This window comes from Echeneis naucrates, chromosome 2, assembly GCF_900963305.1.
Source record: "Echeneis naucrates chromosome 2, fEcheNa1.1, whole genome shotgun sequence".
In the NCBI taxonomy this organism is placed as follows: domain Eukaryota; kingdom Metazoa; phylum Chordata; class Actinopteri; order Carangiformes; family Echeneidae; genus Echeneis; species Echeneis naucrates.
The window spans coordinates 16,601,148-16,613,415 of record NC_042512.1 but is presented as its reverse complement, the minus strand read 5'-3'; the positions used below and the strand labels follow the sequence as shown (position 1 = coordinate 16,613,415).

The following is a 12,268-nucleotide window of genomic DNA, read 5'->3' as shown; positions in this document are numbered from 1 at the left end:
CCATCACAACATCTGCTTTCTCGCTCCTCCTATCTCACACCCCTCAGAAATTTCTCTCTCATTGACTGTACAAATTTTACTTTTATTCTTCTCACATTTTTTGTTTTGCTGCTCAGGGGCTTGAAAGCACACACAGATTTTGTGAGAGACAGTTGGCGATCATGGGAAACCGAACGTGCTCCTCCATGTGAGAGGCTGATAACCACATTGAGTGTGTTGCTTGGAGTCGTATAAAATTTCCTGATCCCCACAAATCATTCATTCGATACAGCTGATGGGAACATCTGGGGTTCAAACTGAGGTCTCTACAGCAGCAGATCAAGGCAAAGTCTCTCTTCGTCAGTCCCAAAAGCAGAGTGACCAAAAAGGCTTCCCTGAACTGACATCCGGGCCCGAGAAGAATTCCAAAGCTTCAAAGTTGCATGTCATTGGCACAATTTCCAAAACTTCCTGATCATTAATCAGAAAATTCATGCCTCATTCATCATGTTTCTTTCCTTCAGTTGACAACCCTGGATGTAAAGTTCTTACGTACAGCAACCTGACTGATGTTTGAGTTTAAGCCGGTGGATAATTTACGTCTGCATTACTGATCATATGACGACCCGGATAAGACACAGCTATTCTGGCGACTATTTGGCTCTGAAAATATCTTTTTTTTCCCCCTCCCCAGATGGACAGAAGAGGAAAAAGTCTTTGAGGAGGAAGCTGGACTCTCTTGCGAAAGAGAAGAGTAAAGACAAAGGTAAAGAATAAAGACTGGCTCCAACATGTTGCCAGTTCACAGCATTTTCTCTGTCTTTATTTGCTGTCACTGCTGGAACTTGTCCTGCCAGCAAGACGGACTCCTGCTCTGTGGTCTCCACCCTGCAGGCAGGTGAACAGAGAGGCTATAAAAACACAGTTTGTGTTTACTGGACTCCAACGGTTTATGTTTAGCTTAAGTGGAGGGACTCCTTGTAAGGGGACTGGGCCCTGTGAAGCAATCACTCTGCTGCTCAGAGGAAAGCATGTTTGGCAGAAAGTGAAAAAGATCATTGTTAAAGAGCGGAGTGGAGAGAGGGGTAGGATAAAAGAAAACAGTGTTAAGTGTGTGCTGGTCCCAGGGTTCTTGCACCTGAAACACAGTCGTTGTTTCACACAGACATCATATGCACAAACTTAATCAGACGACTTGATACAAATTGAGCTCATCTAAAAATAAGACGAGGTTCACGGTTCAATTCATTTACTGAAACATAGAAACTACTGCATTTCTGCTTTACTCAGCTGTATGAATAAATAAATACCCATAAAATACATTCCTAAAAACATCATCACTGGAACTTCATAATTTTCTGGTTGCTTTCTCTGTGAGTTCAGTGTGTGTTTAAGACTATTATCTAACTGTGTCAGGTGGGTAAAAATGACTCAAGTTTCAAGAAACTGTGTCAGACATGAATTTTCACAGCACATCTTGTTTATCAATGCCACTGAAATGGAGTCTTTTTCCAGAACCAGTCTTGAATTTATTGCTCCAACAAGTGCAGGAAACAGCTTTCAGGGTCTGAGTTTCATATAGGTGTGGTGACACTATGTCACAGCTGCATGGTCTGAAAATAATATGCATGCTTTGACAAATCATCACTGTAGTATTACTGCTGATATCTATACCAACATGTTGGGAGCTGAAGGGACAAAGAAATTATAATTTGAGCACAGATTCCATAAATTATATGCATTATGTAAGATTTATTTCAGGGTGAAACTGTGAATATAAACTGAGCCTCAGTGCTTTTCCCTCCACAACATGCTCTTCCCCTCCAGAGCCCAGATGTCTCTGTGAATTAAACCTCTAAATGGATCCAAGATCCATTTTCTTCTGGGGTCCCTGATTCAGCCCTGGATTTCACTCTAAAGCAGGGCCATCCATTTCTCTATGCACGAAGAGAGAGAGGAAGAAAATACTGCCTTCTTTGATGCAGCCACAGAAATGTGTGCTGTGACCAGACCTCAGTGAAACTGTTTTTTTTAAATAAGTTTATATAGCTGTTTTGGGGATCTTATGGAGTCAGTGTTTATATCAGATAGCATCCATCAAGCTGTCAGAGATTTACTAATTTACCATCAGAAATACTTGTTGGTACTTTCAGTGCGTTGTCTTGTTGGATAAACTGGACCCATTTAAATAAGCACTCTACATCGACATGAATAAAAGAAAGAGCGCTGAAAGCTTGTTGTTCTGAAGAAGCCATAGGCCTGGAAAATGTAGATTTATTCAAATCTGACATGCCTTGCTCAGTGTGGTCTGGCTACAGACGGACTGCTAAGCGTGTTGCATTACGTGAGCGAAGCCTGGTGCATTATGGGATCCAGATTGTGTGTGAGTGCATGTGTGCATAAGATCTGTTCACTCTGAGGCTGCAGAGCAAATTTGTTGTGTCACAGCGTTAGTGGTCATGTTGTTCGTGAACCACAGCCCTCCACTTGTGGTTGTGGAATGCATTTTGCTTTCTCTCTCTCTCGCTCCAGCCTCTTTTCTGCACTGACACACTCACTTTGAACAGCTGGACTGCTCTCCCCAGCTGTTGGCTCAGACTTTGGGGTTCTGTATAATGGAATATATAGACTGTGATGGCCCTGGATGACATCACCTCCCTTTCTAGCGAGGCCTCTGTGTATCTTCCAAGTGCTTACAGCTCAACACAAATTGGCACCAAAAGAAGTCCCGAGTTAATTACGATGTTTTTACTTCACTTAAATGTTGCATAAACTCCATGTGTGTCGCAACTTCCTGCCAAAACAAACTCCATTCTGCTGCTCCTCATACTTCTTTTTTTATTAGGAAAATGGAACAAAGGCACAAGGTCGATAACATGCTACGCTAGATGTAATCAACATGTGTGGCAAAGCTGAGCAACTTCTAAAAATGACCTACAAAGAGACCATGACACTGTTTGTGGGTGAACGTAATCAAAGTTGTGTTATTTTGGTTAAAGGGGCTAGAATTAGTGGTCAGTTATTGCCAGATTATTTTCCCAGTTTTCTGTGTGTGTTTTATTTTGGAAAAAAGCTGTAGTGCTGTGAGAGTGATGCGAGTTTAACTGACAAACTGAACATATGTGATGTTTTAATTGCACATAAAAAGTGCCAACAAACGTAATAAAGAGTTTATGGAAGGTGCGTTTGATGTTCTTCTTTCAAGTTAACATCTATTTTTGGATTCTCCTCATAGAACTCTTTTTTGGACATTTTATTTCTCCTCTTGCAGCCACTTGTGCTGACTTGGTTCACTTTTCATCTGTTCTACTCAACTTTTCCATCTCCTCTTTATCGCCTTTTGCTCTCAGCCCTTTCTTCACCTGCCTCCTCCATATTTCCTCTTTGGGTTTCCTCTCCTTCTATCTCTCTTGGCTAATCTTTTCTCATTTCCCTCTCTTACAGAATGCGTCTCCCAGGCCTTCAGTATACCACTCTCCCAGGTCATTGCCAATGACAGAACGCATCGGCAACGCCAGGACGGCTATCGTCAAGACCCTCCGCAGCGTGAGGAGCACAAAGACTCCTCTGATCTTGTCTCTTCCATTTTACAGGTCTGCAGATTCAACTACACGTTTGTCTCATCCTGATCATGACAGCTTTTTGTTAGTGGAACTATTCGGGATAACTTATCTTTTTTCTAATGTGTAGAGGAAAAGTAATTTAGATCATGTGTCCTGCAGTTTGCCACCAAGCGGCCATCCAATAAGGAATTATCCAGCAGTAACTCCTCACTGAGCTCAACGTCAGAGACAGCCAACGAGTCAACATCACCCAACACCCCTGAAGCAGCACCAAGGGCGCGCAGGAGGGTGAGATGAGATCATAAAAGTGATTGCAGTATAAACTACAAGGCAAAGATCAGGTTTCTGTGTTGCATTCCGTTTACCTAATCAAATACACAAACTGTCCTCCAGGGAGGCATGTCAGTGGACTCCATCACCGACCTGGACGACAACCAGTCACGTCTGCTCGAGGCGCTGCAGCTCTCTCTGCCAACCGAGACACCCAATAAGAAGGAGAAGCACCGGGACAAAAGGCTGAGCCTCAACCCCATCTACCGTCAGGTGCCCAGGGTGGTGGACAGCTGCTGTCAGCACATCGAGAAATATGGTGAGAAGCTGCTTTCAAACGACAGCCATCCAGTCCATTACCTGTCGCTGCAACACTATTTTTTCTGTCCTCCCTCAGGTTTGCAGACTGTGGGAATCTTTAGAGTGGGCAGCTCCAAGAAGAGAGTCCGACAGGTGAGTCTGCTCGGCTCTTCACTGATTAGATTTTTTGAGACGGTGGTGAAGAACTCTGTCAAAAATCACCCACAGGTCATCACTTTGGTATGAGATGGGTTGTACAGCAACTCAACAACAACAACAACTCAGAAACTAAAACTCTTCCCACATTTTCCAACAACAAACGGCAACACAAAAATGTGTTGTTCATGTAACTGATGACTCATCTGTTGCATCTTTTTTTGATGCAAACAGGCCTAAAGTAAACAGGACCCACAGACAAGGACACACATCTTTAATATTTCAGAGAAATACACATACATTATAACCACAGGGCTGTTTTGTTGTACTGGCTCCCACACCTCCTTATAGTGATCCACAACTCCAGCGGATTAACAGTCCTAAGAGGCCACGGTTGAGCTTTCCTGGTTGCTCTGCATTATTTTAACATAATCTTTTCCGTTGCCTGTTTCCATAACACTTAGTTCCACTTGGAGTGGTTACAGAGCATTAGACACCATTGACAGAGAGAGGGGCAGGTTATTCATTGATCGGAAACCACCAACCATGCTTGATTTGACCTTCAGGTATATGTGTGTGGTTTCATATTTGAAAGTCATCGCTTTTGTGAGATTTGTAGTAAGATTGACCACTCTACCTCCACATGCGTTTATAAAACCTCATCTTTATTATAAACTCATTAAATTAACCAGTTTGTATTCACACATCTACGTGTATATTATGTGCGACAAATGTAAAGCATTCTTTGCTGGTCCTTACTGATACAATCCCATGTCAACATTTATGCATCTGCCACCAGAATAAACCCTGATTCTACTGAGTCACTTTAAAGGCCAACAGGAAATCAGCATGTCTGGGTGTTTGTGTGCTACCTGAAATATAATGTCTATTGTTATCCTTTCTCTCTCCTCTCTCTCTCCTCTGCTCTCATTTTCCTTTTTGCTGCTTGCTCAGCTACGTGAGGAGTTTGATCGTGGTGTTGATGTACAGCTGGATGAGGAGCATAGTGTTCATGATGTGGCTGCACTGCTGAAGGAGTTCCTCAGGGATATGCCTGACCCTCTACTAACCAAGGAGCTCTACACGGCCTTCATCAACACGACATGTCAGTTTGACCATAGCTTTTTCTATCCCAGCCAGTCCTGCTGAGCTTTTCTCTCTCTAACCATTCCCCCCTAATGAATGTTTCAGTATTGGATCCAGATGAACAGCAAACCGTTGCTCAGCTCCTGGTCTACCTGCTCCCAGCATGCAACAGTGACACACTCCATCGCCTTCTGGAGTTCCTTTCCACTGTGACCGATCATGCACATGACCGGCTGGACAAAGATGGACAGGAAGTAAGCGCCAGCTTTTCTCAATATGAAATGAGGTCCGCCACAAAAAAATCTAATTCATTCACTGATTTTATACAATACAAACACTGTTTCCACCTCATTGGGAAGAAATTACCAAACAAGTGATAAGAATCACATAGTTTGTGCAGTTGGTGTTCATATATTTCTCTTTGCTAAAGAGCCTTCAAGTGAATGTCACATCTGCCATGGTGTGAAAGGCTACAATTATTCCATGGCTGCGACTCTCAGATTTTTTCCTGCTACTGCCTGTAAAATAGGAAACAGTTCCACCTTAACGTTGGAAACTTTTGTAAAAGTATGAGGGTATTTAACAGAAACATTTTCTGTAAACCAAAACAAAAAAAATGAAAGGAGGCATATTACAGGATTCCCCAAGACAGTGGAGACAAGAATCCACAGTTTTAGTCAGGGAACACTTTTCATGGTTTGTTTGTAATGAAGAAAATGTCAGCGCTACAGCTGATGAGCAACATTTTCCGTTTCAGCAGGACAATGCTCTAATGCACAAAGCAAAATTCAAAAAAATAAATGTTTAGAGTTCAGCAGAACTTGACCAAATCCAACACCTTTTAGCTGAATTGGAACGTTGACTTTGAGCCAGGACCTATCACCCAGAATAAGTGCACAACCTCACTGATGTTCTTCTGGCAGAATACCTGCAGCCGGGCTCCAAAACTGAATACAATACTTTCCCAGAAGAGGAAGGTTGTTATAACAACACAGTGATGCCTACGCGTTTTGTAACAGGGTCCTCAACAAATCACATCAGGCTGTAAACGTCAGGTGTCAACATACTGTGCTTCAGCCTGTGAATCAGAGGGGAAGGGAAGCCTTCTGTAGTCTGCTGAAGATATTCCAAACTATCGGTGGATGGTGAAAACAGCCCAGTCCATCCCAGTCTCACAAGCCCCCCAAAAATGTGGACATGTGGACGTATGCATGTCTGCATCATACAGAGGGAGTGTCTCGCATGTGCGAAAGAGGAATGTGATTCAGCAAGCGCGTCTGTGCAGACAGAAGTGTGTTTTTGTTTTGTTCATGTGAGAGAGAACTCACTGATGTGTTTTTTTCTCTTCACGACTCCATGGCTCCAGTATCTGGATGTGAGATTGTGACAGGAAGTGAGAGCGTTTCACACTAAGCCTGGAATAAAACATCAATACTTTTAGCTGCTCGTGGCTCCTGTGTCTCCTTTGGGACTGGGAGTGGAAGGGAGGAAAGTTGGAAAGAAGCTGAAAAATAAATGCATCACCCCAGTTGTCCAAGCTTTAATGGGCTTGTCGTACTCGATGCTAATTGTGTCACAGGATACACATCACCGCCCAACACTAAAGGAAACGGAGGTAGCTGTCGCACACTCCAACGCTTTTCATGTTAACAAACCCCATGATGCTGCCCGTTATTCATATCGCTCAACGTGACAAAAGCACAAAGGAGGAACATGACAGGAGATGCAGTCAGTGGAAGGAGAGGAAAAAATCGACATGAAAGATTGGATGTGGGATGTAAGTGTCAGGAGGAACTGGAGAAGATAGGGGAGAGAGGGGTCAGCGCAAGGGCTGATGGGCGATCAGAGCAAAAAAAAAAAAGTGATGTCATATCTGCACCACAAATGTCTCCTCATAAGGGAGAAAAATGGTTTCTGGTATCTCTAAAGACATGGAAAAAGAAACAACTGTGTCTGTCTGCTGATAAAAACCACTTTCCTCAAAATTTTCCACATCACAAGTGATTTGGTTAACACAGTGCATACAAAACTACAAACAACAGTTTGGATTTAAATAATTCCCCCGGCCCATGATGAGTTTGAGAAGGAGTGAGCCTCTCACTGGGACTGATCACACCTCTAGCACCCTCAGCTGGTCATCTTTGGTCTCCATTCTGGAGTCACTTATTAAATACTGCAGTAACCAGCGTGCATTGAGATGATGTAATGGTCGCAATATTGTCCATATTTCTTCTCTGGCTGTTCTATGCTGTATATAATTTAATTTCTAAAATTTAAGGACTTTAATTTTTCCAGCCTCCTTAGTGGTGGAGTCTGTTGGATTAAAGAGAAGCTCCAAATGATCTGTCATTAACTGGGCTGTTCCAAACTGTGTTTCCTCAACCGCAGATCACAGGGAACAAGATGACATCTTTAAACCTCGCCACCATCTTTGGCCCCAACCTGCTCCACAAGCAGAAGAGCTCAGATAAAGAGTTCAGTGTCCAGAGCTCGGCCAGAGCTGAGGAGAGCACGGCCGTCATTGCTGTGCTGCAGAAAATGATTGCCAGCTACCAAACCCTCTTCATGGTCAGTCACCGAGCGTCTGTTTTTCTAATTTCCATCTCACCTCACTTTTCCCCCTCAAGGAAACACACGCACAGTTTCACAAGCCAGCAAGCCATTATTACTCCAAGTGCTTCATTCCGTTTCTGTTCCTGTGATTCTCAAAAAACTGCATTGACGTGCACTTCAGGTCATTTAAGGTCAAAAACGTCATTTTTTAATCTGCCAACGCCATTCTTCTGAGGCTCACATTCCTGCAGTAAGCCACTGAAGAGCAATGAGTGCAAAGAATCGTGTCCAGTGAAGCTGCTGATCTTTAAGGCAGCTCAGGTGACGTGAATCACGTCTCAAAGTTGTTTCATAACCTGCTTATCTCTCAATTTGTTCAGGATCTGGTAAGTTTTACTTTCAAAGCATTCGAGGATCATTCTAGGCAGCTTGGACAGTGTTCTTCATTATAATCCAAATGTTTGATGAGTAGAAATTTCAACTAATTGCTCAGATAGGATCAGACAGGAAAGACGGATAAGAAGCATTCAGTTCTCATTGTTCATACAATTCCACTGAAAGATAGGTCTTGGAACTAGTGGGGAATGTTTTATTCATAGTTTCTTGTGAAATCTAGTTCGACTGATAAAAATCAGGATTGTTGTTGTTGTTGTTAGGTGCCTCCTGACCTGCAGAATGAAGTATTGATGAGTCTGCTGGAGACTGATCCAGATGTGGTGGACTACCTTCTCAGGAGAAAGGCGTCACAGTGAGTTACACCCATTGCATGAGGTCTTGCATCTGTCTTTACTCCTTTCTTTTTCATCCTAATTTTTTCTCTCCACAGGAGTCCTGACCTTTTGCCGCCAGAGGAGCCCTTCAACCTGAGTGAGCATCATTCCTCCAGTGACTCCAACAAGGTGTCGAGTGGTGAGGTGTCGCCTTATGACAACAACTCCCCTGTGCTGAGCGAGCGGCGGGGGGAACCAGGCAACGAGCAGTATCCTGTGGTGGGGCAAGTGGCCGGCTGGAGCAGAGAGCCCGGAGCAGCTGACACGTGGGCTCCCAAAGGTAGAGATTTTGAATTTGGCAGGGTAACTCCTACGAAGAACACACATTTCGTTTTGGTCTTCAGTGGCTCTTGGTTGTATTTAAAAGAATTATGTACTCCAGCTGAGTGTGAAGAGGAATTTGACCTCTCTTCACTCCAGACACTACATCAGAGGAGCACACAGACATATGGGGGACATGGCACAGCACTCTGAAACCAGCACTGCAGGACCAACTCTACACCGGTACAATTTCACCTCGTTTTAGATCCCAGCAGTGAATGAGCCAGAGCAGTATGTACTGACTGAACTCAGAGGATCTCCTGGGATTAACATTTCTAGATTGATTTGATGTGTGCTAAAATACAAAATTCTGAAGAAAAACACATTTTGACTTCTGGCGTTATTCATTTATTTTGAATTAACTGTGCTGATGAATATGTTTCTGTTTCTAGGTTCCCACAGCAACATGTCAGAGGGAAGCTCTCGTAGCTCACAGGAAGGTCTTGATGGGCTTCATGCTGATGGCAAACATAAAGCAACACTACAACGGACTCAGACAGCGCCAGGCATCACAGACTGCAGATCCCACCCACCAGTCTCCAGAGTGTGCACCAGCCCTCAAGTAGAGGCAGGACGACCACGGCCACAGCTGCGCATCAACCCCCCGGTGACGTCACACCTGAACAGCACGCATGGCCTCCAGCAAGCGGGCGGACACACAGCTAACCCGACATCCACACCTCCAGGGAGGGTGAACGCTGCAGATGGCAGCCCTTCTGTACCTAATGACAGTCGCTTTCCGCCCCCTTATAACGCCCACCATCGACTGGCTGGTTCTCAAAGTTCACCGCAGCTCTCAGCGGCCCAGAGGCTCAGTCTGCAGCATGGGAGGCAAAGCACGGCACAGAGTAACTCAGCCTCAGCAACAGAGGCACAAATGGGGCCACAAAGCCCAGAATGGCAGGACTGGCAGAGAGACCGTTGGCAGATCTGGCAACTGCTGTCCTCAGACAATGCTGACACACTGCCAGAAACGCTAGTGTGATAATCCCTGGAGATTCTTTCATGGTGGCCAACCAGCGCCACCATCAAACCTCTATTGACAATCAGCCGTCATCCTTGCCCTCATTTTTTTGCCCTCGTGCTGCCTTTCAACCCTTTATCCATGGATTTCATCCTTTGCTCCTCCTGCATCTTAGCAGCATGGCAATGCTGACGTATGCAGCTGCTGCCTTGCACAGACTTTTACATCCGAGAGTTACTCGTATTTGTTGTTCTGTAAGGATGTTCCTTCTGTGGCAAGCCCCAATGTTTTGTCCATTATGAGTTGGGAGCATAAAAATGCTCACCAGATATACCTCAAAAATTCTGTTCTATTCTGAAAGAGTTAAGTCTTGATATCTCAGCTTTGAACAATAGGACAGCACAATTTATTTAGTTTGTTTTATTTTGATTTCATTACTTTCCACCGTAAGAAACTTAGACGTACACATTAGTAATTGCTGCTAAATTTAGACTTTTTGTGTGCGGACTGGTGTACTTCAGCCACATCCGTCTCAAAAGGTTAAATAAGTTTCTTTTTAGTGTCCAATTATGTTTGACTGTATATATAAAATTAAAATATACCTTGACAATTATATATATTAAAAAATAGGAAAAGGGAGAGAGAGAGGCATGTAAAGTATATGATTTGCCAATCTACCTAAAATTAGGTCAGCCCTTTAAAAGGCAGTCTAAACGTTGGTGTTTATCAGACTGCTGCTTTCTGTTGTTAATATTGAATGTCAAAAGCTTCACTTATGGCAAAATGCTTCAATCTAATTATAAAGCACTTGGCTGTAAGTTTGCTTCTATGTGCCAAAGTTTTTGTTTAACTTCAGGATGTTTATCATGCAGTTATGTTCATTTCATCAATTTATTCATTTCTAAGGAGACCCAAAAGCTTGTGACATTGTCAGGAATTGTAGTTTAGCAGTGTAGGAACAAAGAGGCTCATCATCAGGTCGGTGTGAGGATCATCCAGCTCCTCTAGCTATTTCTAAAAACGACAAACAAGAACATAAAACCGTAACAGTAATAAATTCATGTGAACGATACTGATGAATGATTTATTTTAATATACCTCTACTGCTCGACTGAATGTTCCAGCTGGGTTCAGGCTCATTACATGCCCAAAATGCTTGATTAATTTTTCTAGACGTCAGTAAAAATTGGTCGAATCACCACTGGTCCAACTGAGATCCTACAAATAAAAGGAAAAAAGTTTCCTCGTCGCTTTAAATACAGCGTTTTAGCAAATCCAGATGGAAATATTTTCTGAGTACACCCCCGACCAGTCCGTCCAAATCCTCTCAAATGTCACAGTCAGGTGGGTATTTGCTGGCAAATATTTCACATTTTCTTAAGTTATCTTGTAATATTTGCTCATTTTAAGCTACTTCAGCATTAAATCTGGAAACACACTGTATTTCATTTGTCAGCCTCTCTTGTTGTCCTTTCTGTGCTTGACACTTGTAAGTTTTGTTGTCACACAGAGAGTGGAGGAGAGCTTCTCAAAGTGCAAGAAGTGGGGGGACTGTGGTAAGAGTTATGGTGCCATCTGTTGTCAGATCCTGTGCACGGGCATGCTGCTGCTTCCCACAGTTCAGTGTTTCCATGGCGTCCGGCTGGCTCAATTTAGAATCAGAGCTTGTGATCGTGAGCACCTTTTTGTGAAAATGTTAAAACTTGTGTGAGGAAATAAACGTGCCATAGACCTCCATGCATTACTCAAGGTTCATATTGTGAATTTTTGTATTACTTGTTTTTTTTTTTTTTTTGTTAAGTGTTGTAATATAAAAATACTATATAACAATTTTTATTCAAGAGGAAGAAAACTAAAGGAAAAAAAAGAGCAAATAATCCTAATGGTCCTCGCTTTGTCACCCCAAACCAAGACCATGTTTGTCTTATTGACATCAGATAAGAGAAACTTAGTGAAATGGTGTTTTTGTTGATATTTTGGTGGGGTTTACTGGGTCCAAGTTGTAATGGAATATCTGGTAATTGCTTTTGTACTGTGTGTCATCATCAATATATTACAATGGAATTAAATATGATAAAGGTTACACCTGCTGTTGTCGTCAGTGCTGCACGATGTCACGACATGAACATCAAACTAAACAAGTGCCAATGAAGCTTTTCAGCTTCTTCCTGCACACCTCCATTTGGGGATTTTTTTTTGTCGGTCTTTCCTGAAGATCTCGGGCCAGATGGTGAAGCTCCATTCAGGTTTCCTTAAACCCTGATGTCCCCATGTCAATGCCTGGGCCTCAGCCTGATGCTGCCATC

At 43.1% G+C, this 12,268-nt stretch overlaps 1 protein-coding gene across 1 annotated transcript in view; it reads left to right on the top strand.

The window, feature by feature from the left end:
• LOC115052779 (rho GTPase-activating protein 6) overlaps nt 1–12,025 on the top strand; it is a 53,226-nt gene extending 41,201 nt beyond the window's left edge. The window contains exons 3-14 of the mRNA XM_029517112.1: nt 674–745; nt 3,424–3,572; nt 3,702–3,830; nt 3,936–4,131; nt 4,210–4,265; nt 5,223–5,373; nt 5,460–5,608; nt 7,743–7,922; nt 8,564–8,655; nt 8,734–8,957; nt 9,098–9,181; nt 9,391–12,025. Of these exons, the coding sequence (XP_029372972.1) occupies nt 674–745; nt 3,424–3,572; nt 3,702–3,830; nt 3,936–4,131; nt 4,210–4,265; nt 5,223–5,373; nt 5,460–5,608; nt 7,743–7,922; nt 8,564–8,655; nt 8,734–8,957; nt 9,098–9,181; nt 9,391–9,983 (2,075 nt within the window). The 3' untranslated portion in view covers nt 9,984–12,025. The remainder of the gene's footprint in view (nt 1–673; nt 746–3,423; nt 3,573–3,701; nt 3,831–3,935; nt 4,132–4,209; nt 4,266–5,222; nt 5,374–5,459; nt 5,609–7,742; nt 7,923–8,563; nt 8,656–8,733; nt 8,958–9,097; nt 9,182–9,390) is intronic.
• Nucleotides 12,026–12,268: the final 243 nt, after the last annotated feature.